Source organism: Gorilla gorilla, chromosome 22 (genome assembly GCF_029281585.2).
Source record: "Gorilla gorilla gorilla isolate KB3781 chromosome 22, NHGRI_mGorGor1-v2.1_pri, whole genome shotgun sequence".
In the NCBI taxonomy this organism is placed as follows: domain Eukaryota; kingdom Metazoa; phylum Chordata; class Mammalia; order Primates; family Hominidae; genus Gorilla; species Gorilla gorilla.
Genome location: NC_073246.2, coordinates 4780314 through 4806886, shown reverse-complemented (window position 1 = coordinate 4806886; position 26573 = coordinate 4780314). Strand labels below are relative to the sequence as shown.

The following is a 26573-nucleotide window of genomic DNA, read 5'->3' as shown; positions in this document are numbered from 1 at the left end:
GCTGAGATGGGCAGATCATGAGGTCAGGAGTCTGAGACAAATCTAGCCAACATAGCGAAACCCCGTCTCTACTAAAAATACAAAAAATTAGCCGGGTGTTATGGTGTGCGCCTGTAATCCCACCTACTTGGGAGGCTGAGGCAGGAGAAATCGCCTGAACCCGGAAAGTGGAGTTTGCAGTGAGCCAAAGCCATGCCACTGCATTCCAGCCAGGGTGACAGAGCGAGACTCCGTCTCAAAAAAAAAAAAAAAAAGAAATCTAATTTAGTCATTTAGGCCTTGATTTTATACCACTGACTTAGTTTGAAGGCTGCTATAAGAAACAGCCCTATGAAACTGGTATTTTTCTACTGCAAGTTGGCTACTTTAAGACAATTTTTCATTGCATTCTATCAAGGGATGTCTTATTATTATGCCATTATATCAAGTGATGTTATAAATAGTAAGAATCAGATTAAGGGCTCATATGTCCTTCTTTGTATTGACTGTTGAAAAGGTATGGGGCCAAATTTGTGGTTTGTCTGGAATTACATATTTTTGGGGGGTCTCTCTATTGTCTTCATATTTATCCTATCTAAATTTTCCATTGCCAAATTTCCTTACTTATTTTTAGTTTTATCCTATTGCTCATGTATTTTTATGAGTCTCCATAAGTCTATTTTGGAAAAAGGCAGAGTACTCATAATTTTAGTATATCTTTTAGCTTTATGTTGCCATAAACCTTTCATTATATACATGGTCAACAACAGCAAATTATCTTACCTCAGTATTTAGTTTATTATTTTACAAACTGATTTATGATTGCTAACATGTAACTGAAGGTATACACTATTAGAACACAGTTTTCAGTAGAAAGTAGCACTGCCATTGAGTAAAAAAATGTTCTAACATTAGAGCAACATTCTTATACAAGTTTGCATGTTGTTTACTGAGGTCTAAAGCATGACTACACAAAAGGCTGAATAAAATTCAGATTCTTACATACACATACAATTGTTTTATTGAGATGACAAAGTATATTTATTATGCCACCCAGAATATAATCCACTCTGATAACTGCCAGTTTATGCACTTGCTGAAGTAACTCAGTACATAAATAGTAGCCACAACAGTTGCTGTGCATGAAAGTTCTTCTGTTCCAGATTGAAGAGTGTACAATCTAAAGCATTTTAAAACTTTAAATCCCTTATTAGCTTAAACATAATTTAAAATTTTAGTTTGCCTTACCTATAATTTGTCTGTACACTAGGTTACTAAGGGTGATATGATTACATATGTGGACACAAAATAATTTTAATGGAAAATGAAATTAGGGTACTCAACAAAGATAAAGGGTAATGATCATGTACACTAACCGTATTTGAGATTAGTTTAAGCCTGGGGTAGCTATACTTATGTTTCACAGACCTGGAGAAGATAGGAAAAAAAGCTTTTATCAACATTGCTAAGGAACAGGTAAAAGCTAACATTAGGTAACTAAGAGGTGACATAAAAAAGACTGAATAAAATATCATGGAGGTTTCATAATAAGATTGGAAATTCAATAGACTAGGAGAAAAAAGATCCCAAAATATACATGCTCATTGGGAAAACATATAGTAAGAAAAAGGAGAGATCTCTATTTAATGATACAATAGTAGAGTTATAATTTCCTGTATAATGTAAATTTCAAGCATTTAAACATTTTCATTGAATTATAAAATACTATTTGGAAAAGAAAGAAAAACAGCACAACTGCAGATTACAGATGACTAAGATAGATGAATCATGAAAATGTGCCAGCAGAGATTTCTATCACACCTATCAGGGATACACAATTTCCAAGAATTTCAGAAGTATTTGGTGTTCCTATTAATGTAAATCCTGAAATAACACCTGAGTGAACTGTCTTCTAATTCTTCAACTGGATGGCTTTTTAGTGTAAAAGATGTTGAATACTGATTGGCTTTTTAATAATTTTATAGTATATGTCAGAAATACTGCACAGTCCCTATTTACATCTTTCTACAGTGGTTTTTAAAATGTTTTAAGAATAAAAAACATGCAAACTTTATTTGATTTTTCTGAGGAAATAACTTTTTGGATTTAATTTCAATGAAACCGTTGATAACATTTCCCTCCCCAGCAATCTCTGGCAACGATCCCTCAGATTTTAAAGATTACGTATTATTACCTTTTAATACAAGTAGAATAGCACTCAGGGAATTTACAACATTTGTTATTTTCAGTAAATACATTGGTTGAAGTTTGAAAGTCTATCCGTAGTGAACTTATATCTTTCAGGAGCTTGGTCAATGTGTTCTGGACAAAGCAGGAAGATGTGACTGAAATCCTGAAAGGAGCCGGCTCCTGCAGCACAAGGATAATGATACATCTGGGTACATTTCTCTTCACAGCATTTGATAGTGGCCCCAAAGTGCTTACAAGATGCACATCGCTGAAAGGGGTAAAGGAGAGAAATCTCTTTATAAAACCTTGAAAAGGAATATTCAAATATAAGCTGGGAAGGTATAAAAAACTCTCTGTACATCACAAGTAAACAAATTGAACCTGCAAAATATTAAACAAAAGATTCGTTAAAAATAATAAAATCTACATTACTCAATTTAGTGCCTCGTGTGCTACGAACTCATCCTTCCATTCAAATTAGAAAGTTAGAATTTCGTTCCTTATATTTTCAAAAATAAATTGTGAAGCATTTTTGAAACAAAACCTAAAGATTTTTTTTTAAAGCAAATAGTAATATGGTTAAAGGGGCAGGTTTCTATATTGAGGATTATTATAAAGTTTTTAAATCCCACCAAAACTAGTAATAGGAACATATATTATTTATGAGACATATTACTATTTTTTACCCTGCCTAAAAATAAATACAAAATAAACTCATCAATTATAAGTTAACAGGGGCACAAATGGTTAAAGACTCACAAAAAAAAAACAAAACTACATACTTCAGTGTAGCAATCAACTTCAAATTTCTTAACAAAAGATGGAAATGTGGGGGAAAAAATTAGTCATCTGGTATCTTTCCCATTTCAACCTGCCTCCATTATCTTGCAAGTGGTAAAACGCACAGAAATAAGCCCCAAAGAAGAGGGGCAGTCTAGGGCAAGTGAACACATAAGAAGTCAGAAGAAATTATGTAAAATGTTGCATTTACTTATTCAGTTTTCCCTTAGAATGATTCACAAACTCTTCCTCATTCTCCCAAGCCCATTTTGAGCAGCATTTTCTTTGAAGAGAGTCGGATGGGCCCTGTACTATACAGTATTAAATCTCTCTGTGGGAAATGACTATCTAACATAAATTTTTGTTTACACCGTTACATGGTGCCTACTTGCTTATGCCATTACATGATCAGTTTACCTTTTTCTCATCCTAATCCAAGATCCTTCAATTGAGGCAGCATACTATCTTTGTATCCAAAGCACCAAAAACGTTGCTTCAAACAGGCCCTAATAGATAGGTGTTCCTATACATATACCAAAAAGACTTAACTTTTGGTGATCTTGTTTGTGAGTGTGGCTCATAAACAGCTTTGCTGAGATAACTGGAGCCTCACGTAGCAGAGACAGTTGGACCCTGCTAACATTACTGTGGATATCTTCACATGTTACTACACTGACTTTATATTCTGCTAATTAACCAGGGACTACAGTAGTTAAAAATTATAATTGTTTTCAAAGTTTTATGTGTAAATCTGTATCTCACATACTATCAAACTCTTCATCACTGTCATCAGTCTACTGCATTGAATCAACGTAACAAAGCTAAATGACTCCTGAGGGCTGAATCAGAAAGAAGAAAAGAAAGAGATACAAAACTTTGGCCGGCCTGGTGGCTCACACCTGTAATCCCGGCACTTTGGAAGGCCAAGGCGGGCAGATCACGAGGTCAGGAGATCGAGACCATCCTGGCTGACACAGTGAAACTCCATCTCTACTGAAAATACAAAAAATTAGCCGGACGTGGTGGCGGGCACCTGTAGTTCCAGCTACTCAGGAGGCTGAAGCAGGAGAAGCTTCTAAATAACTCATAAACACTAATTACTGTTGTGACACTTTAATTTTATATAATATTTATAAGTATACAGAATAACATTTCAGTGCTATTTTGGCACTCAAGGGTATTAATGCATTAGAAACACAGAAAAAAATAAGTATTTGTCTTCATTGATAAAGTGTAATAACCAGCTTTTACAAAACAGGTAATTTTTTATATTGTAACTCCCAAGGTATCTAAATATGTTTAGTGCATTAACAGAACCCAGAATTAACTGCAAATACAACACCTTGGTAGTCTAAATGTCCAAACAGAAAGGTCACGTAAATGTCGAAAGAAAAAGTACAATCTGTTGAAAAATGTTTATAACAACTCATTAACATAACTAATTTCTGCTAAATTGTTAAAATCTAAAATCGCTTATTTTGATACCATATGGCAAGTTTTGCAGAAGCCTTTTGCACTAAAAATAATCTTGGCAGATAAAATATAATGAGAGGTAAGTATATAATAACAGAAAAGAATTTAAATTGACCAGCTTCTCAATGTCTTTCTCATTTTAGAAACACCAATATGTTCTCTTAATCGTATCTGCAATGAAAAATATTATATTAGCTAAACTATTATGAAAAGTACTGGAATATATCTAACATACTAATTTACAATATCATATAAAGATATCAGCGAATAAAAGAAGGAAAATAAAACACTACATTTAGGGGAACGCCTCAAACCAATATGTTACAATTAAATAGCTAATGAAGAGCACTCAGCATTAAAAGAAAATATTTACTATATATACACAGTCTGGAATGTATTTTCCTACACCAAATAAAAAGTACTTGTAAAATCATAGACAATATCAAAGAATAGATTTCTACAGGGATCTTCTCAAATGTCAACACTCTTATACACTACACATAAAAGAAATCAAGCAAGTTAAAATATTAATAATATAATAAGTAATATATAATACATAAGTAACAATTACAAAGCAAATTAACATTTGGGGAGGAGGGATAAAGTAAACAGCTCTTGGCCGGGCATGGTGGCTTACGCTTTTAACACCAGCACTTTCGGAGGCTGAGGCAGGTGGATCATTTGAGCTCAGGAGTTCGAAACCAGCTTGGGCAACATGGTGAAACTCCATCTCTACAAAAAATACAATAATTAGGTAGGCATGGTGGCATGCACCTATAGTCCCAGCTACTCATGAGCCTGGGGTGGGAAAATTGCTTGAGCCCAGGAGGTTGAGGCTGCAGTGAGCTGTGATCACGCTACTGCACTCTAGCCTGGGCAACAAAAGTGAGAACCTGTCTATAAAAATTAAAAAAAAAAAGCCCTTAAATGGTTTATCAACTAAATGGTTTATTTGAATCAATAATGAAAATTCCTAGACAGCATTTTTTCTTTTTACTTCTATTCATCATTAAAAAGACAAGGAGTAAGAAAAGGAAAAAAAGTAACATGTTATAATAATATTTTCCCATATTAATCCAAGAACACAATAACAACAACAAAAACTCAGTGAGAACTCATATTACCAATTTTAAGAATGAGTCTGAGGAATTTTGAAAACTTTTATTTAATAGATTGAAATAATCTGTCAAAATGTATCTATAAAACACAACAGAATGAACAAAATTTCTGAGATTAAAGTTGTATCATAAAAAAAACCAAGAAGTTAAATATTCCACAGTTCATTTAATTAATTATCCGGTATTTATTCTGTACCAACTATAGCAATGGTTTTAGGCTACGTGCTCTAATAAATAAGTATTGTAAGGCTCCCCATGCTCCAAATTTGTTTTTAATCTTCACCAACCTGTTTTCAGTGTTAGGCAACTAGGATTCTCCCAGGATGCAGTAATAAAGAACAAAGATGGAAAGCAAGAGAAAGAGGTAGAATGACATGAAAATCTGATCCAGAAGGTGCAACGTCTGTTTTACATGAGTACCAGAAAGGGAGAAAATAGGAGGGATTATAATCACCAAAATTCTAAAGGAAAAGTTATGTATATATCTAATAATAAAAGCTAACATTTAATTAAGCATAATCCTCATTCAACAGATGAGGGACCTAAAACCCAAAGAGTCATTATCACTGTTCCACTTATCTCTATATCCCTACAAAAATACTCACTCTTGATCTGTAACAATGCCTCCTTAAACTCCCTGAATGGCAGCTTCAGGTAAAAACTTCCCAGAAAGTTTGAAATAACAAGGATAAAAGGAAAACTCTTGGAGCCACATAAAAAAGAAAACAGATCATTACAAAAAAAGAAGAATCGGGCATCAGTTCTCATTACCAATACTGAATTAAAAAGAAACCCCCAAAAAATCATTATTTTCCTAGGTCTATAAAAATTATTTAAAACTAAATTTTAATGTCTGTTAAGCTAACATTCAAGTCCATGGATAACAAATGTAAATAGGTTAAATTCTCTAGTAAAAGGCAGCAACTTTCAAAATATGCGAAATATACTACTTAACACATACACATATTTTACATGTAACTATACTACAGACTTCATTTATGTATGTGTGTGTGTGTACACGTATATAATATAAAATGAATGAAATACTTTGGATATTTGTCCCCGCCAAAATTTCATGTTGAAATGTAATCCCCGATGTTGGAGGTGGGGCCTTATGGGAGGTGTTTGGGTCATGGGGGCAAATCCCTCATGGTTTGGTGCTGTCCTTGCGATAACGAGTGAGTTCTCACAAGATCTGGTTGTTCAAAAGTGTATGGCATCTCCACCCGTCTCCTTTGCTCCTGTTCTTGCTATGTGAGATGCCTGCTCCCCCTTCTCCTTCCACCATTATTTCAAACTTTTTTTTTAAATTTATTATTTATTATTTTTTTTTCTTTTTGAGACAGAGTTTCACTCTGTTGCCCAGGCTGAAGTGCAATGGCCCGATCTCGGCTCACTGCAACCTCCGCCCCCCAGGTTCAAGCGATTCTCCTGCCTCAGTCTCCTGAGTAGCTGGGATTACAGGCACCTGCTACCGCACCCAGCTAAATGATTTCAAACTTCTTGAAGCCCTCACCAGAAGCAGATGCCAGCACCACACTTCCTGTACTGTCTGCAGAATCATGAGCCAATTAAACCTCTTTTTGTTATCAATTACCCAGCGACAGGTATTTCTTTACAGCAACACAGGAGCGGCTATATATATATATATACTCACACATATGCACAATGCACAGTGACATACACAATTCAAAAACAGACTTGAGGGGAAAAAACACAAACGCTATCCAAAAAATGCAGGTACAGCAATAATTTCAAAGAAACAGAATTTAAACTAAAAAGCAGTGAACAAGTCAAAGATAATAATTCATAATAACGTAAGTTTTATGTTACAGTGTAAATTCCAAAAGAAGCCATAGTCATTAAAATTTATACACCTAATAAATATATGTCACATGTAGAAAGTAAAGCTGAGTAGAAATAACATGCATAGATTAGACTTTAACATAGCTCTCAAATCAGGATGTTAAGTAGATATGAAATAAATAATAACAATGATCGGGTTTGATTCAAACAGACACATAAAATACACACAGATCTCTGAATTCCAAAAATAGAGAAAACATTCTATTCAAATGTACATAGAATTTTCAAAAAAAAATTCACTTGTATGGTCATAAAGAAATGTCCACATATTTTAAAAAGCAGGTATTTCCTAGGTTATATCCAGCAAAAGCAGATGCGTCCCTAGACCTAATACAATAAAAATTAGAAATTCTCAATATAAGGATAAACTTCCAAATCTATCCACTGGCAAAATTTAAAAGTCCTTTCTATATAACGGCAGAGTTTCAATCAAGAAGAAAAATCATGTATTATTTTTAAATGATTAAGAAACATCAAAAAAATCTCTGAGACGTGGCAAATGTGGTATTCAGAGGAAAAAAATATAGTTTCAAACATGCAAAACTGTAAGACTAAAGAATTACAATAAATAATGCCGGATTCAAAAATTAAGCCAATAAGAATCAACATATAATCCATGAGATTCGCAATCTAGGGAAGTAAACCCACCCTAATACTGTGTTTATTAAAATGCTGTTAATGAGATCCGAGGTTTAAACAACTGTTCACTTTAGAAAGTGAAATAAAGCTGACTGAAATAAAACCTAATCTATGAAATTATTCTGTATATGAATTGACCTGAAGTAATGAACAGTTCAATGACTGACTCATGACTCTTGTTCTGGTCCAGGCTAATCATTCTAGTTGGCATACTATTAAACACACATTTCTGATTGAAACATCTGCTAAAAAAATAACATCAAACGACATTACAAAATCAAAATGGAGACTGCTAAGAGTAGGATTTTTCTCCTGCCAGTACCTTTCCTTTCTGCCACATCCTCCTCCCTGCTGCCACAGCAATCTTTCTAAAGGAACACAAATATATTCTGAATCACACGCAAACCCCTCAATACAGAATGTGTGGTAGGCAGTATTCTAAAATGCCCGCATACCACCAACCCCACCAAATTTCCTACCCTAATACAGAGGCTGTAAATATGATGAAATATCATGGCAAGGATGATGCCATTAATATATTATATGGCAAAGGAATTCTGCAGATGTGATTAAAGCCACCAATCAACTGCCTTTCAATTAATCAAAAGGGAGATTTGCCTAATCTAATCAAATAACCTCTTTGAAAGCAGAGTTTTCTCCAGCTAGTAGCAAAAGGGAAATTCATAGCAAGGGAACATTTCAATACACTGTTGCTATCTTTGAAGATAAAAAGAGCCAGGAGCAAAAACCAAAGAGTGGCCTCTAGGAACTGAGAGTGACCCAAGCCAATAGGCAGTAAGAAAATGGTGAGCTCAGCAGGGTGTGGTGGCTCATGCCTGTAATCCCAGCACTTTGGGAGGCCAAGGCAGGTGGATCACGAGGTCATGAGATCGACACCATCCTGGCTAACACGGTAAAACCCCGTTTCTACTAAAAATACAAAAAAAAAAAAGAAAAAAATTAGCCGGCGTGGTGGTGCACGCCTGTAATCCCGGCCACTTGGGAGGCTGAGGCACAAGAATCACTTGAACCCAGGAGGCAGAGGTTGCAGTGAGCCAAGACTGCACCACTGCACTCCAGCCTGTGCGACAGAGCAAGACTCTGTCTCAAAAAAAAAAAAAAGAAAAAGAAAAAGAAAATGGCGAGCTCAGCCCTACTACTGCATAGAACTGAATTCCTCCCACACTTGAGTGCACCAGAAGAGGATTCACCCCTGGAGCCTCCACCCAGGTAACACCTTGATTTGAATCTTGTGAGACCTTAAACAGAGAGCACAGTTGAGCCTGCCCTGAGTTCTGACCTAAGTAAATGGGTGCTGTTTTAAGATATTAAGTTTATGGTAACTGCTTTATAATAATAGATAACAAATAGAGCAGCATTTCAAGGCCCTCCATGCTTTGGTCTCTGCCAAATCACTATTAGATTTTTAAGATTTTTTTTTACACATTATACTTACATTACACAATGTCTTAACACTATGAAGTAAAAATGTAAATATTTTAAACTCTGGCTTGGAAATGAGGAGGCAGAATCTCAGACATTTTCCTAAAATAAAATAGGAGAGCCAAGCTTTCTGAGTCCACAAAAGTGCCCTCTACCTATTGGGTCAAAGAAAAGTAATTTCTCTATTTGTAACAACATACATAAATTATAAACCCTGAAGAAATATGTCCCTAATAGCTATAATCTTTAACATAACCATAAATAAAAACATGAATAAATCTGACTACATAAAAATGTAAAGCTTCTATGTGGTGAGAACACACATTACAGAAAAAAAAAATCAAATGACAAAAAATAACTTCCAATTTGAATTACAAATATCTGGTATCCTGGATATATACAAATAAAGCATGTAAGTTATAAAAATGAGTATAATTTTAAAATAGACAAGGATATTTTACAGAATTTCATAATTTAAGGAAGACATAAAGTTAGCCAATAAACTATGGGTAATATGCAAGAATCAGTAAGCATTATTATTTGCCAGCAGCTAAGCCAAGTACTTTATAAGAATTACTTTATTCCCATCTATGCCAGGCACAGTGGCTCACGCATGTAATTCCAACACTTTGGAAGGCAGAGGTGGGTGGATCACCTGAGGTCAGGAGTTTTAGACCACCCTGGCCAACATGGTGAGACCCCGTTTCTATTAAAAATACAAAAATTGCTGGGCCTGGTGGCAGGCGCCTGTAATCCCAGCTACTTGGAAGGCTGAGGCAGGAGAATCAGTTGAACCCAGGAGGTAGAGGTTGCAGTGAGCTGAGATCATGCCACTGCACTCTAGCCTGGGCAACAGAGTGAGACTCCATCTCAAAAACAAAAACAAAAACAAAAAAAAGAAATTACTTTATTCCCATCTAACCACCACCACTTTAGGTAGATATCACTATTTTTCATTTTACAAATGAAGCAGAGAGGTTAAATTTCCTTGTTCAAGTCCATAGAGTCAGGAAATGAAAAAGGAACTGAACTCAAGGAGTTCATAATTATTTATATACAAGTAATAAAGACAAATTCATCGACTATAGAAATGTACTGAGTATTTTGTCTGGTTTACATAATGGTTTTTATTTAGGTTGTAAGAAAATAACATATAACCAGGCACGGTGGCTCGTGCATGTAATCCCAGCACTTTGGGAGGCCAAGGCAGGTGGATCACTTGAGACCAGGAGTTCGAGACCAACCTGGCCAACATGGTGAAACCCCATTTCTACCAAAAAAAAAAAATACAAAAATTAGCCAGGCGTGGTGGTGCACACCTGTAATCCTAGCTACTCGAGAGGCTGAGGCAGGAGAATCGCTTGAACCCGGGAGGTGGAGGTTGCAGTGAGCCAAGATTGCGCCACTGCACTCCAGCCTGGGTGACAGAGCTGGACTTTGTCTCAAAAAAATAAAAAAGAAAGTAAGAAAAGAAAGTAACCACTTTGGGGTTAGAATCCATAAAATACTCTCAGTGTTAACCAAAAGAAATGTACTGCAGTGTTCACAGAACACAATTCATAATGACCTCAAATTGAAAGTCCTCAAAATGCCCAATGGTAAAATAAATAAATTATAGTACTCTTAACAACAGAATACTATATATCAATGAGAAAAATAAACGACTGGAAGGAACAATTTGGATTTATCTCACAAATATATACGTGAAAGATGACAGAAAACAGTACTTAGTAGCTCAATTATAAGAAGTACAAAGCCAATTACGCAAAGTACAAACATAGGCAAGACTCACCTATGTTGTTACTAGATGATAGTGAATGTCTCTGGGGAGTTAGGAATAGTAACCAACAGGAGGCTTGAATGGAATGTCTGGGGCACTATTATTTGTTTCCTGATGTGATTTTGGTATACAGTTTCTAATGTTTTGGGTATTCCTAGAAATGTGTACCTATTATTCACTTGCTCTATATATAGCAAAGTGAATTTTATATATAATTCTTTAACATATTTTTAGAAAAATTAAGTTTTTTTAGAAAATTAAGAGAATTTTAGATAAAAACTCAACTTTTAATGGAAAATATTTTCCTTTTTCTTTCTCACATGAAATCCTATATCAAGGTTAGTATCCTACCTGGCATCTCTCCAATACTGGGTTAACAGTTTTTCTTCTCAAGTAACCTGTATTATATTAAGATGATATTAACTGAAATAATCAGATAGATGAATGCACCATAAAGCTAATTCTAAGATATCTGTCCTTAGCCAAAAGCAGAAAAGGGATACACATAACTTCCACATAAAACATCCACCCCCATTTTTTTGGTTATTCTTAAAAGCTCATAATGTATACAATGATAAAATTTATTGTTTCAAATTAGGGTTTATTAATTTAACATGTTTATTAAATATTAATTTAAATTAATTTTTATTAATTTAAAATATTAAATTATTAAATTATTAAATATTATTTAATTAATATTAATTAAATATTAATTTAAACATGTTTGCTTAACACAATTTTAAAGTTAATAAGAAAACACTGCATATTACAGAAGAGTTAAATACTTCAAAAAGTGGGAACAAATTTAAAAGCTTTCATTTGAGTAGGAGTAAACACAGACACACTAAGAATCTAGTTGGATACACTTAAATCATGTCTTTTAAGAACATAAGAACAGATTATTTGCTTCCTCTTTAGTCCAAAACCTTGGTGTAATTTTAGTCCAAATTTGAAACTAACAGAAGAATATTCAGCTTCTTAAAAGTTTTATTTCAAGAACAGTAAAAGAACTTCTGGTCTTACAAACATTACACAGATAAAACGAGTTTCTCCAAACAGATGTATGTAAAAATCTAGTACATATACCCCCAAGTTGAGTCAATAAGGTGAACCAGATTCTGGTTGAATGGAATCCTTGAAATATAACTTTGGTGAACAAACTGTTTGTGTTTTCCACTTTTCTTAAAAAAGAAGTGATAAAGCAGATTTCCAGTACCTGCCAGCTGACAAAATGTTACTTACCAGGTAAAAACCACTACCAAAAATCAGAATCACAGAAGGGCTATCAGTAAAATTATTAATGCCACAAATTAACATGATGTTAACAGCTGAATTATGCATCAAAAGAGTATTTGTATAATCACAGCAAATAACTCAAATCTTTTACATCACTAGTAAACTCAAAAAAGATAGCAAAAAGCAACAACATTAAATTTCATTATTGATCTACTATCTTTAACTATTTAATACTAGTACACTTAGTTTTAATTACTTTGAAATTGAAACAAAAACAATAATCTTTTCTTCTTTTAATGACCTTTTCAGTTATAGGAAAGATGATATTAAAAGAAAATATACAACTATAGCTTAGCTACAGGTATAAAATTGTTTTAAAGATATGTAATTGTGCTACTGAATTAAACTGAAAACATAAATATCAACTCATGATTTTGAAAAAAAATCTTTTTTATGTTTGGTTTTAGTAAAAGGAGAGACAAGTCAGAAGAACAGAAAATACAGAAACAGGCAAACTTTCCCATATTCAATTAGTTTTTGACCAAGGGGCCAAGATAATTCAAGAGAGCAATAAATAATCTTTTAGAATGATGTTGGAACTGCCAAATAATTCATATGGAAAACAAAGAAACATGAATCTTATCTCGTATTCTCTTATCATGTGTAATTTAACCATAAATGGATTTTTTAAACCTACAAGTAACACTGCGGCAAGCAAAGATTTTTTAATAAAGCACAAAGAGCATAATTTTTTCAACTTACAAAAAATTAACAAATAACAAATGTCATCAATATGAAACCCTCTGCTGTTCAATAAACATTGCTAAATAAATGAAAACAAGTCACACATTAGGCAAAAATATTTATAAAATGCATCTCCAATAACTGACTTGTGTGAATAATATATAAAAAAAATCTTACAACTCAAGAAGATGACAAGCAAATCAACTGGAAAAAAATGGTGGTAGAGACAAAATACTTTAACAGACATGTCACCAAAGATACACAAATGGCAAAAAAACACATAAAAAGAGCCTCCATCTAATTAATCATCAGAGAATGCAAAATCAAACCCACAATAAATTGTCACTAAATGCCAACCAGATGGCTAAAATTTAGAAACAGCTGCAATATCCAGTGCTGGCAACAATGTACAACAAATGGAACTCTCAGATCTCTAGAAATGGAAAAGTATACAGACACTTTTTAAGAAACTGTGAAACTGTTTTCCAAAGTTAAGAATATTATTTCCAACAAGTCAGAAATTCCAGTCCTAGGTATTTACCCAAGAAACATGAAAAGATTCATCTACAATGAAGCATGTTACATAAATGCTCACAGCAGCTTTATATACTGGCCAAAAATTGAACGAAACTTAACTGTAAGCTAGTGAATGGACCAATGTCAAAACGATTATGCTAAGCAAAAAAAAAGGCAGATGGAAAAGATTCTATACTGTATGGTTCCATTCATATATTAGTCTAGAAAAGGCAAAACTATAGGAAAGCAACAGATCGGTGATTGCCAGGAGCTGGAGTGGGAGGTAGGCAGTAACTTCAAAAGGTCATAAGTGAATTTATGGGTAAAGGGTCTATTCTGTATCTTGACTATGATGGTAATTACATGACTGTTCATATTTACCAAATCACATTCAATACACACCTTAGAAAGGGTGAATTATAGTGTATGCAAAATATACCTTAACAAAACAATGACTCTCACACATAAATTTATTTATTTATTGGGTAACAGCATAGGGACTAATATCAGAATAACTTTCCTAAAATGTCTCAAATCTGAAGAAAATGTAAAAGCTAACTAATTGAAGTTACCTGTAAATAACAAAAACTGGCTGGAATGGGAGGACATTTTACCCTTGGAAAAAAAGTGGAATATCATTGGCTAAAATCTATATTTAAATGGAGTTTCAGCCTGGGCACGATGGCTCCTGCCTGCAATCCCAGCACTCTGGAAGGCCGGGGAAGGTGGACCACCTAAGGCCAGGATTTTGAGAGCAGCCTAGCCAACATGGCGAAACCCCACCTCTACTAAAAATACAAAAATTAGCTGGGTGTGGTGGTGGGCACCTTATAGTCCCAGCTACTTGAGAGGCTGAGGCACGAGAATCGCTTGAACCTGGGAGGTGGAGGTGGCTGTGAGCCGAGATCACGCCATTGCACTCCAGCCTGGGCGACAGAGACCCTGTCTCAAAAGAAAAGAAAAGAAAATTCTACAACTAATAAGTATAGTAATTTCAATGAAAATTTTAGTGGATGGGCTTAACAAGAGATTGGTAGAAAATTGGTCCATCTCCTTGAAAATACATGAATAGTGTATCTATTCTGAGGAACTAAAAGTAAAAACACTGGGAAGAAAACGAACAGACCCTCAGTAATCTACAAAATATCAAATATACTAACATTCATGTAATTAGAGTTACAGAGGAAGAGGAGAGAGAGATGAGACAGAAAAAGAATAAGAAATAAAAGTCAAGCTTTTCACAAATTTGGTGAAAAATATCAACTTACACTTTCAAGAAGCTCAGCAACCCCCGAGCAGGATGAATACAAAGAAAACCACACCTAGGCACATCATAGTCAGACTGCTGAAAACCAAAGATAAAGAGAAAATCCTGAAAGCAGCCAGAGAATATCGAAACATTATTATATACATGGGAATAATGATACTACTGACACCACACCTGACTTCTCATTAGAAACCATGGAAGACAGGAAACAATGCAACATCTTTTAAATGCTTGAAGAAGAAGAACATAATCATCCCAGAACTCTATATTCAGGGAAAAAGAGGCAAAAATGAATGCAGACTTCACTTCCAGACAAAATGCAGAAAATGTACTTTTCCCTGTTCTTTCCACTAAATACAGCTTTAAAAACCCTTGGCCGTGATACATGAGACAAACAAAGGAAGATAACAAAATGTAGAGAGACGGCAGACAAATTAGGGCTTCAGGTGCCAAGAAACACAAGAGGATGAATTCCCTAGGTTTCCTTTCTGACTCATATATACAAGAAAAGTTGCTAGAGAAGCAGACAACTCAGAAACACCAACAGGCACACACATACGTAAAACTCCAAGAAAATTCTGCTGTCTCTTGTCAAAAAAGCAGGGAAGCGGCAGGCTACCAAGAAAAAAAAAACTCACAGACAACAACCAACCAGTTTAAGCCAAAGGGTACAAATAAAAGCCCAAGCCATATACCTTTTGCAAAGACTTAAAAGGAGGACATAGGCAGCCATTCCCTACTCCTACCCACAGACAACATGATACCACAGCAGGCCAAGTGGGGACACAGGACACTCATACCCACTGGGCAGTAACGTGGCTTCCTCCCTCTACAGTGTGGGTGGAAAAAAAGTGGGGAGCCTGAGTTCAACACCCACCCAATGATAAGGACATATCCCTATCCCTCCCTCTACAGAGATATGACAGGAGAGGCCTACTGGAGAATCCAAACTCAAAGCACTGCCCAGTGATAACTTAACCACCCCTCCATCCCAGTGTCAGTGGAGGCCAAGTGAAAAGCAGGAACCTTTTGAGCCAGGGAGGTATTCACAAAGGTATAATGCAAGTCCAGAGTTTTCATTCCGACTCAGCATTTACTAGGTGTACGTCTCCATCAATGAGTCAACAAAGGCCTACTATGAAACTGGAATCTTCACATACACCTGGGAGTAGTAACAAGGCTGTGCCCCACCTCCACCACAAAAGCAAAGTTTCAGATAAATCCTACTAAAAGGGGGGATTTAAATAAAATGCAGAGCTTCAAAACACAACACTTAAAATGCAAATGATTCAATCAAATATAACATGTCATACCATGCTAAGAACCAGGAAAATGTGAACAAGAATTTGAAAATATAGTCAAAAGGTGCAAACAATGAGAATTTATAGATGTCATAATTATCTATCAAAGATTTTAAACTATATATTATAAAACTGCTTCAACAAGCAATTACAGCTGGACACAGTGGCTCAAGCCTGTAATCCCAGCACTTTGGGAGGCAGAGGTGGTTGGATCACTTGAGGTCAGGAGTTTGAGACCAGCCTGGCCAACATTGTGAAACCCCATCTGTACTAAAAATACAAAAATTAGCCAGGCATGGTGGTTCTCGCCGTGATTCCAGCTACTCGGGAGGCTGAGGCATGAGAATCACTTGAACCCAGGAAACAGAGGTTGCAGTGAGCTGAGATCATTCTACTGCATTCCAGCCTGGGCAACAGAGCAAGAGTCCGCCTCAAAAAAAAAAAAAAAAAGCAATTACAAACATAATTTTGAAACAAAGGAAACATTACAAAGTTTTGCAAAGAAATCAAGAAAGAAACAAATACCAAGTTGAAAATTAAAAAATATGCTAGCGATAATAAAATACAAACTAAGCTGAACAACAAAATGGGAGAGATTACCCAACCTAGAGAAGAAAACGAACTGATTAAAAAAAAAAAAAAAAAACAGTGGCCAGGTGCGGTCACTCAGGCCTGTAATCCTAGCACTTTGGGAGGCCGAGATGGGTGCATCACCTCAGGTGAGGAGTTCAAGACCAGTCTGGTCAACATGGCAAAACCCTGTCTCTAATAAAAATACAAAAGTTAGCCGGGCATGGTGGCACACACCTATAATTCCAGCTACTCAGGAGGCTGAGGCAGGAGAATCACTTAGACCCAGGGGCAGAGGCTGCAGTGAGCTGAGATCGTACCACTTCACTCCAGCCTGGGCAAAAGAGCAAAACTCTGACAATAAATAAACAAATATATATATATATATATATATTTTAAAAAGGCATTAAAGACACTTGTGGGACTATAATAAGTGATGCAACATTCCTGTCACTGGAATCTCAGAAAAGGAACATGATGCAGCTGAACAATTATTCGAAGCCCACAGATTCAAGAAATTGAATAAATCCTAAGAGGATACACACAAATAAATCAATGCTAATATATATCATAAACTTCTGAAAACTAATGACTAAACTTAAAAACCTTGAGATAAATAAGAGAAATGACACCTTATCCACAGATGAAAAACAACTCAAATGACAGCAGATTTCTCACCTGAAACCATGGAGGCCAGAACAAAGCAGCATAACATTTTTGCAAGTCCTAAAAGAACTGACAACAAAGAATTCTACATCCAGCAAAAACATCCATTAGTAATGAAAGGGAAATCAAGAAATTGTGAGATGAATGAGAACTAAAAATTAGTCATGAGACAAAACTACACCAAAAGAATAGTGAGAAAAGTTATTGAACCAGAAAGGAGAATGATAAAAAGAAGGATTCTCAGAACATCCTGAAGGAAGAAAGAACAAACAAATAGTAAAAATATGGGCAATAAAACAGGCTTTACTGTTCCTTGAGTTTCCAAAATAATGTTTAACAATTGAAGCAAAAATTGTTACATGATGCAAAAGCTATGGTGGGTAATACTGTTGATGCATTTCCAAAACTGAAGGCAGCTGGCACCAAGCTGTATTAGAAGTTGTCACATTCTCAACTGGCATTACAACTACAGTAAAAATAATGTAGAGTATCATTGAGCATATCACTGATGAAGCAGCAAAAATCTTTAATGTTTTAAGTCTTGATCCATGAATACACATCTTTTAATTATTTATGTGACAAAACGAGAAATAAAGCGTAAAATAATTGTTACACCATAGTTTTTCTTGAGGAAAGAATTTGTGATCATGTAATTTATAAACTGAAATAACTGCTTTTTTCATGGAACACTGTTTTTACATGTAAGAACAACTAAGAAGCCACAATTATTAAAACTTGATTATCTGACATATTTCTTCAAAAATGAATAAAGTGAGCCTGTCACTTCAAGGAAAACAACTTAGAACATGAGTGGACAATAAGAAGATTTGAAAAACTTACAACCAACAATGTAAGCTTAACTAATTCCAATACTTAAAGACTTTTCTGATGAGATCAGTCGATTATAACAAATGTGAATTTTGTTATTTATTAAAAATACGTAGGACTAGGTAAGCTGGCTCACACTTGTAATCCCAGCACTTTGGGATCACTGGAGGTCAGGAGTTCAAGACCAGCCTAGCCAACATAGTGAAACCCCATTTCTACTAAAAATATGAAAATTAGCTGGGCCTGGTGGTGCATGCCTATAGTCTCAGCTACTCAGGAGGCTGAGGCATGAGCATCACCTGAACCCAGGAGACGGAAGTGAGGTGAGATCGCACCACTGCATTCCAGCCTGGGCAACAGAGTGAGATTCTGTCTCAAACAAACAAAACAAAACAAATAAAAACAACAGTATCAATAGTTGGAATATCTGGATCACTCAGTGAACCAATATTTTCCAAAGACCACTTAGTAATCTTATAAAATCATATATGGGTAAAAGATACCCTGAAATTGCAAGGTAGTCTAATAAATTTTATATATATATATATATATATATATATAATTTTTTTTTTGTCTGAGATGGAGTCTCACTCTGTCACCCACGCTGGAGTGCAGTGGCACAATCTCGGCTCACTGCAACCTCCACCTCCTGGGTTCAAGTGATTCTCTGCCTCGGCCTCCCCCGTAGGTGGGATTGCAGGTGACTGCTACGATGCCTGGCTAATTTTTGTATTTTTAGTAGAGATGGGGTTTCACAATCTTGGCCAGGCTGGTCTTGAGCTCCTGACCTTGTGATCCACCCACTTCAGCCTCCCAAAGTGCTGGGATTACAGGCGTGAACAACTGCGCCCAGCCCATAAATTATAATTTTAAAGGGTAAAGATATAAGTTCATTGATGGGATTGCAGTCTTCAGATTGCACCAAACCACTTGAAAAACTTGAGAAACTACCACTTCTCAAGCTTTGGTTTAGTATCAAACAGGAATATTCATTAGGGCTTGTGCTTTCATTCTTACAGTATCTTTTAATAAACAGAAGTTATTTCTCAAATGTAGTTGAATGCTCCAATATTTTCCTTTACATTCAGTGCTGTATCTCAAGAACTCTTTTACAAAAATATCATCCTATATTATCTTTTTAAGTATAAATAAAAATAATTATCTTTTTAAAAGCTTATGAGTTTAAGTGGAAATATGAAGGGCCAAAAGGAATTGGAAGACATTTTCCTACTATTTGTTCTTTCTCTTGATTTTCATGATTCATTATTCTTGTAGAAGTGACCTTACCACAGTATAAGGTTCACTTATAATCACAGTTCTGCCTTGTAATTTTAGGTGAATTTGTTACAAAATATTATGAAATCTATAGGAAAAGCCAACTTTCAAAGCTATTAAACATTTGACTTAACAGTTGAGGGCAATATTATTCAGAAAAATTTCAATCTCATTCCTCAGCGCAAAAAAGTGAAATAAAACTTTACCACTGCCAAGTCATTAAATTGCTATGTAGAATGGCAATTCAGTATATTCTGCCTCTATATCTAACAAAAATTCATAGGATTTGATGATGAAGTCCACAAATGCAAGTCAAAATCACTGCTGACACTATTATATAATAGTTCACTAAAACATGACAGATTTAAATATTTTCTGCAAAGTACCTGCTAATAAATAATACAATGAATAATCAGGCTTTAAACACCTGACATTTAACAAGCTTTGTAAATTTGTCCAACTCAAGTCTTTCTGCTCCACAGTTATTTTTGCCACTATCAACTGTAACGCATCTTAGTGGATTCCACTTCAGGTTGTACTAAGTTAGTGTTTGCTCAACTTTTCTGAAAATATTTTCTTTTGTAGTTGTTTCACATAGACTATGCATAAACACTAATTCTTCAATCACTTCAAACTCAGCACTGACTTCTGGAATATGTAACAACTGAACAGTACTGGTAACACCTATTCATCCATCAAAAGCCTAAGAAAACCATGAAAAATCATTCACCCTTCTTTCCAAAATGACTTGATACTACTCCCAATGTCCTTAACTTTTAGAGCAATTACTCTCACTGAAAGGCTAATAGTCTTTTTTAAAGTTTATTTTCTATGGACACATCTTTGGTTACCATAATAAAACATAATTTAATTAACTACTGTTGGTAATGGTTTTCCTTGCTTGGCTAACAAGCCATTGAAAAACTTACTTTAATTATAGCCTAATTTCCATTTTTTGTTTTTGAGAAGAAATTCTGCTGTGATAAAATTTTGTTTTAATTTACTATTTTTTTTTTCTGACCTTTAGTTTTATTCCTGTTGGTTGGGAATATTGTGAGAAGTGCCCAGTCTGGCAATGTTGACATATATTATATTCTTTTAGCACAGCCATAGTCTTCTAGCATAACAAATATAATGCTTTGCTATCTAATTTGTTAATAATAATATACATTCCACTATGCCTCTAAAGTGTTACATATAAAGTCCACTTTTCTCCTTTTCTTGTTTTAACATGATAGGTAGGTATGCACTGGTAATGAGAGAAATAAATAAGATGCCAGGGCAATATGTGTGGCACACACACACACACACACACACATACTGACAAGCAGTAACTATGTCATTGTGATTCGTAGCATGCAGAGCAGCAATTTGAAATATATGTGCTCTCTGCAGCAACCAACTCTGACACTGTAGTGCAACAGAAGTCATATATAATGCCCAAACAATTCAGGGAAAGGAAAAGTCACGTGCCTCTCACTTTAACTGAAAAGCTACAAATGATTAATCTTAGTGGGGAAGGAATATCAAAAAGTGAGAAAGGCCTAAAGCTAGGCCTCTTGTACCACTCAGCCAATTATGAATATAAACGAAAAATTCTTGAATAAAATTAAAAGCACTATGTCAGTGAACATGAAACAATCTTATTGCTAATATGAAGAAAGTTTTAGTGGTCCATATGGAATATCAAACCAGCCACAACATTCCCTTAAGCAAAAAGCCTAATCCACAGCAAGGCTCTAACCTTCTTCAGTTCTATGAAGGATGAGAGAGGTGAGAAAACTGCAGAAGAAAAACTGGAAGCAAGTAGAGGTTGGCTCATGAGGAAAAATGCTCTTGTTGTAACATAAAAGTGGAAAGTGAAGCAGCAAGTGCTGACATGGAAGCTGTAGCAAGTTATCCAGAATATCTATCTAAGATCATTGCTGGAGGTGGCTATACTAAACAAGGTGTTTTATGTAGACAAACAGCCTTCCGTTAGAAGAAGATGCCATCTAGGACTTTCACAGCTAGAGAGGGAAAATCAATGCCTTGCTTCAAAGGTCAGGCTGGGGCCACACCTGTTATTCCAGCACTTTGAGAGGCCAAGGTAAGAGAATCACTTGAGCCCAGGAGTTCAAGGCCAGCCTGGACAACAAGGCGAGACTCTTGTCTCTTTTAAAAATAAATAAATAAATAAATAAATAAATAAATAAATAAATAAATAAATAAAAACTGACTCTCTTGTTAGGGGCTAATGCAGCTGGTAACTTGACATTGAAGCTAATGTTCATTTGCCACTCAAAAAGTCCTAGAGCTCTTAAGAATTGTGTTATATCTAATCTGCTTGCTGTCTACATATGGAACAACAGTCTCCTGGATGACAGCACATCTGTTTAGAGGTTGGCTTACTGAATATTTTCAGTCCACTGTCAAGACCTACTGCTAAGGAAAAAACATTCATTTCAAAATATTAGTACTCACTAACAATGGACCAGGTCATTCGAGGGCTTTGATGGATATGTTCAGAAAGAAGAATGTTACTTTCATGCCTGCCAGTACAATACAACATCTATCCTGCAGCCCATGCATCAATGAGTAATTTCAATTTTTAAGTCTTACTGTTTAAGAAATACATTTCAGCCAGGCACGGCGGCTCATGCCTGTAATCCCAGCACTCTGGGACACCAAGGCAGGAGGATCACTTGAAGCTCGGAGTTCGAGAACACCCTGGCCAACATGGCAAAACCCCATCTCTACTAAAAATACAAAAATTAGCCAGGCGTGGTGGCACGCACCTGTAGTCCCGGATACTCGGGGGGCTGAGTCAGGAGAATTGCTTGAACTGGGAGGCAGAGGTTGCAGTAAACCAAGATCACACCACTGCACTCCAGCCATGCCAACAAAGCGAGACTCCGTCTCCAAATAAAAGTGATTCCTGTAGTAGATTTGGGCAAAATAAACTGAAAACCTTCTGGAAAGGCTTCACCACCGTAGATGTCATTAAGAACATTCATAATTCATGAGAGGAAGTCAAAATATCAACATGAACAGGTGTTTGGAAGAAGTTGATTCCAACTCTCATGGATGACTTTGAGAGGTTCAAGACTCAAGTGGAGGAAGTCACTGCAGATGTAGTGGAAACAGCAAGAGAATTAGAAGTGGAGCCTGAAGATGTGACTGAATTGCTGCAATCTCATGATAAAACTTGCACAGATTAGGAGTTGTTCCTTACAAACGACCCAAGAAAGTGGTTTCTTAAAGATGGAAACTACTCCTGGTGAAAAGGCTGTGAAATTATTGAATGACAACAAAGGATTTAGAATACTATATAACCTTAGCTGTTAAAGCAGTGGCAGGGTTTGAGCTGGCTCCAATTTTGAAAAAAAAGTTCTACTTTCGGGTAAAAAATGCTATTAAACAGCATCAAGTGCTACAGAGAAATCTTTCATGAAAGAAAGAGGCAATCAATATAGCAAACTTCATTGTTGTCTTATTGTAAGAAACTGCCAGAGGCACCCCAACCTTCAGCAATCACTGCTGGGATCAGTCAGCAGCCACCAACATCCTCTATCAGCAAGAAATCTTACAATTTACTGAAAGCTCAGATGATCAGTAGCATTTTTTAGCAATAAAGTATTTTTAAATTAAAGTATGCACATTGGTTTTTTAAATATAGCGCTATTGAACATTTAATAGACTGCAGTAGAATGTAAACATAATATTTACATGCACTGATAAACCAAAATATTTGTGTGCCTTGCTTTATGGTGATATTCACTTTATTGTGGTAGTCTATAATGGAACCTACAGTATCTCCAAGGTATGCCTGTATTTACTTTGGTACCAATTCTAGATATACATCTGCATATACTTGGGTATTTAACTTCCTGGTCTCATGTTCCTTAAATAGTTAATAAGAAAGAGTAATTATGAACCATGCAGACCAATTAACAAGCCTAACTTCCAATATTTTCTTCACTCTGAAATAAATATTTCCAACAGTGTATTATGTCAGAAGTTCTCGGTTTTGGGGGTGCTGTATCTTAATTTTTCTGTACTCTATTTTCAACTTCACTGACATAATACAAGCTCTATCTTCCTTACAAATTTATAAGGCATCAAATGAAATGAAATATATAAAAGTTGTCCTCTTTCTCCCATCTTCAAAAAACTTCCCCCTGCACTTCATTTCCTGTTAGCCCTCTCTCCTTCAACAGACTGGTCTGTAGAAAGAATCCATACATGGCCTCCCTCCACTCCCTCATCTTCCATTCACTCCTTGTTCCAAGGCCCTCCCAACACCACTGAAACTTTTTTCAATGCCCTTTTTTAAATTTTTTTTTAAAAGGAAATTCTGCCCCCAACTTTTCATTCTTTCAGTTGAACCACTTTTTTCCAAAACACTGTGCAGATGTAAAAAATATGTAGTTAAGGCCAGGGTCCAGTGGCTCATGCCTGTATTCCCAGCACTGTGAGAGTCCAAGGCAGGAAGATCACAGGTCTGGAGTTCAAGACCAGCCTGGTCAACATGGTGAAACCTCATCTCTACTAAATATACAAAAATAAGCCAGGCATGGTGGCAGGCACCTGTAATCCCAGCTACTCAGGATGCTGAGGCAGGAGAATTGCTTGAACCCAGAAGGCAGAGGGTGCAGTGAGCCAAGATCGCACCACTGCACTCCAGCCTGGGGCAACAAGCAAGACTGTGTGTGTGGGTGGGGGAGGGGAACCTGTTAATCAAAAGAAAAGGAAACAACTCAATTTCAAAATGGGCAAAGGAGGCCTGCCATGGTGGCTCCTATCTATAATCCCAGCACTTTCGGAGGCCAAGGCGGGTGTATCACCTGAGGTCAGGAGTTCAAGACCAGCCTGGCCAACATGGCAAAATCCCGTCTCTACTAAAAACAAAAAAATTGGCCAGGCATGGTGGTGCACGCCTGTAGTCTCAGCTACTCAGGAGGCTGAGGCAGGACAATCGCCTGAGCCCAGAAAGTGGAGGTTGCAGTGAGCCGAGATCATGCCACTGCACTCCAGCCTAGGTGACAAGAGTAAGACTCTGTCTCCAAAAAACAAACAAAAATGGGCAAAGGAGCCAGGCGTGGTGGTGCACACATAGAGTCCCAGCTACTCAGAGGCTGAAGTAGGAGGATCACTTGAGCTAGAGGATCACTTGACCCCAGGAGTTCAAGGCTACAGTGAGCTAGAACTGTGCCACTGCAATCCAGCCTGTGTGACAGAGTAAGACTCCAAAAAAGACAAGGGCAAAGACATGATAAGAGAGAAAAAATAAGTATAAAAGTAAAGACAGAGAGAGCGAGACTTCAAAAAGGAGGACAGGGCAGGGCACAGTGGCCCATGCCTGTAATCCCAGCACTTTGGGAGGCTGTAATGGGAGGATCACTTGAGCCCATGGGTTCGAGACCAGCCTAGGCAACACAGCGAGACCCCAGTATCTACAAAAACTAGCCGGGAATGGCTGGGCATTGTGGCTCACACCTGTAATCCTAGCACTTTGGGAGGCTGAGGCAGGCGGATTGCCTGAGCTCAGGAATTTGAGACCAGCTGGGTAACAAGGTGAAACCCCATCTCTACTAAAATATAAAAACTTAGCCAGCGGTGGCAGCAAGCGCCTGTAGTCCCAGCTACTTGGGAGGCTGAGGCAGGAGAATCACTTGAACCCAGGAGGCAGAAGTTGCAGTGAGCTGAGATCACACCACTACACCACTTCACTCCAGGCTGAGCAACAGAGCGAGACTCCATCTCAAAAAAAAAAAAAAAAAAAAAAACTAAGCTGGGCACAGTGGCTCACACCTATAATCCCAGCACTTTGGGAGGCCGAGGCAGGCAGATCACCTGAGGTCAGGAGTTCAAGGCCAACCTGACCACTATGATGAAACCCCACCTCTACTAAAAACACAAAAATTAGCTGAGCATGGGGGCATGAGACTGTAATCCCAGCTACTCGAGAGGCGGAGACAGGAGAATCGCTTGAACCCGGGAGGCAGAGGTTGCAGTGAGCCGAGATCACACCATTGCACTCCAGCCTGGGCAACAAGAGTGAAACTCTGTCTCAAAAAAAAAAACAAAAAAAAAAAAACTAGCCGGGCACAGTATAGTGCACCTGTATTCCCAGTTACTTGGGAGGCTGAGATGGGAGGGTCATTTGGGCCCGGAAATTCGAAGCTGCAGTCAACTATGATTGTGCCAACGCACTCCTGCCTAAGTAACAGAATGAGATAATGTAATTTAAAAAATAAAAGGATAGGTAGGATTTACAGACTGGAAAATGGGAAAAAGATGAGAGTGGAAAAAGGAAGGAAGGGTAGCAAGAATGGCAGGCAGGTAGACAGAAAGGTAGAATTCAGTCATGTTCAAAAGGGAACAAATAAAAGCATTGAAAGGTAAGACAGACCTAGTATATTTATGACTTGAATCCCAAGCTAAAAAACTGGAACATAATTTAGCAGAGAGACTCCAAACGTTTTACGGCAAAAAGTATTAGAATCATTTATATACTGGGAAAAAATAGCCTCCTCATTTTAATAATCCAGATTGGGAAATCAGATCTAAAACAGATGTTCAATGGACATCCCATTTCTTTTGTAAAAGCAACTTGAAAGGTCAGTCATCAAGTTTTGTTCTGTTTTTAATTCACAATGAAAATCTGACTACTCATTTATTCAACAAATATTTGAGTACCAGCCATGTGCTAGGCACTGTTCTAAACACGCCAATAACATTTATTTAGTGGTACTGATTCTGTACTCTAGAACAATGACTCTTAACTGGGGAGAGGGAGCAATTTTTGCTGCCCAAGGGACATCTGGCAATGTCTAAAGACATTTTTGGTTGTCACGGGGGCAGGGAGGAGGGGAGGGACGTGGGTGTGCTACTATATCTAGTGGGTGGAGGCCAGGAAT

The 26573-nt window shown here is 36.6% G+C and overlaps 1 protein-coding gene across 1 annotated transcript in view; it reads right to left on the bottom strand.

The window, feature by feature from the left end:
* The window catches only part of LOC129530495 (B melanoma antigen 3-like), a 52921-nt gene that overhangs the window by 6403 nt on the left and 19945 nt on the right, over positions 1–26573 (bottom strand). The window contains exon 3 of the mRNA XM_055377302.1: positions 2275–2437. Within this exon, the coding sequence (XP_055233277.1) occupies positions 2275–2437 (163 nt within the window). The remainder of the gene's footprint in view (positions 1–2274; positions 2438–26573) is intronic.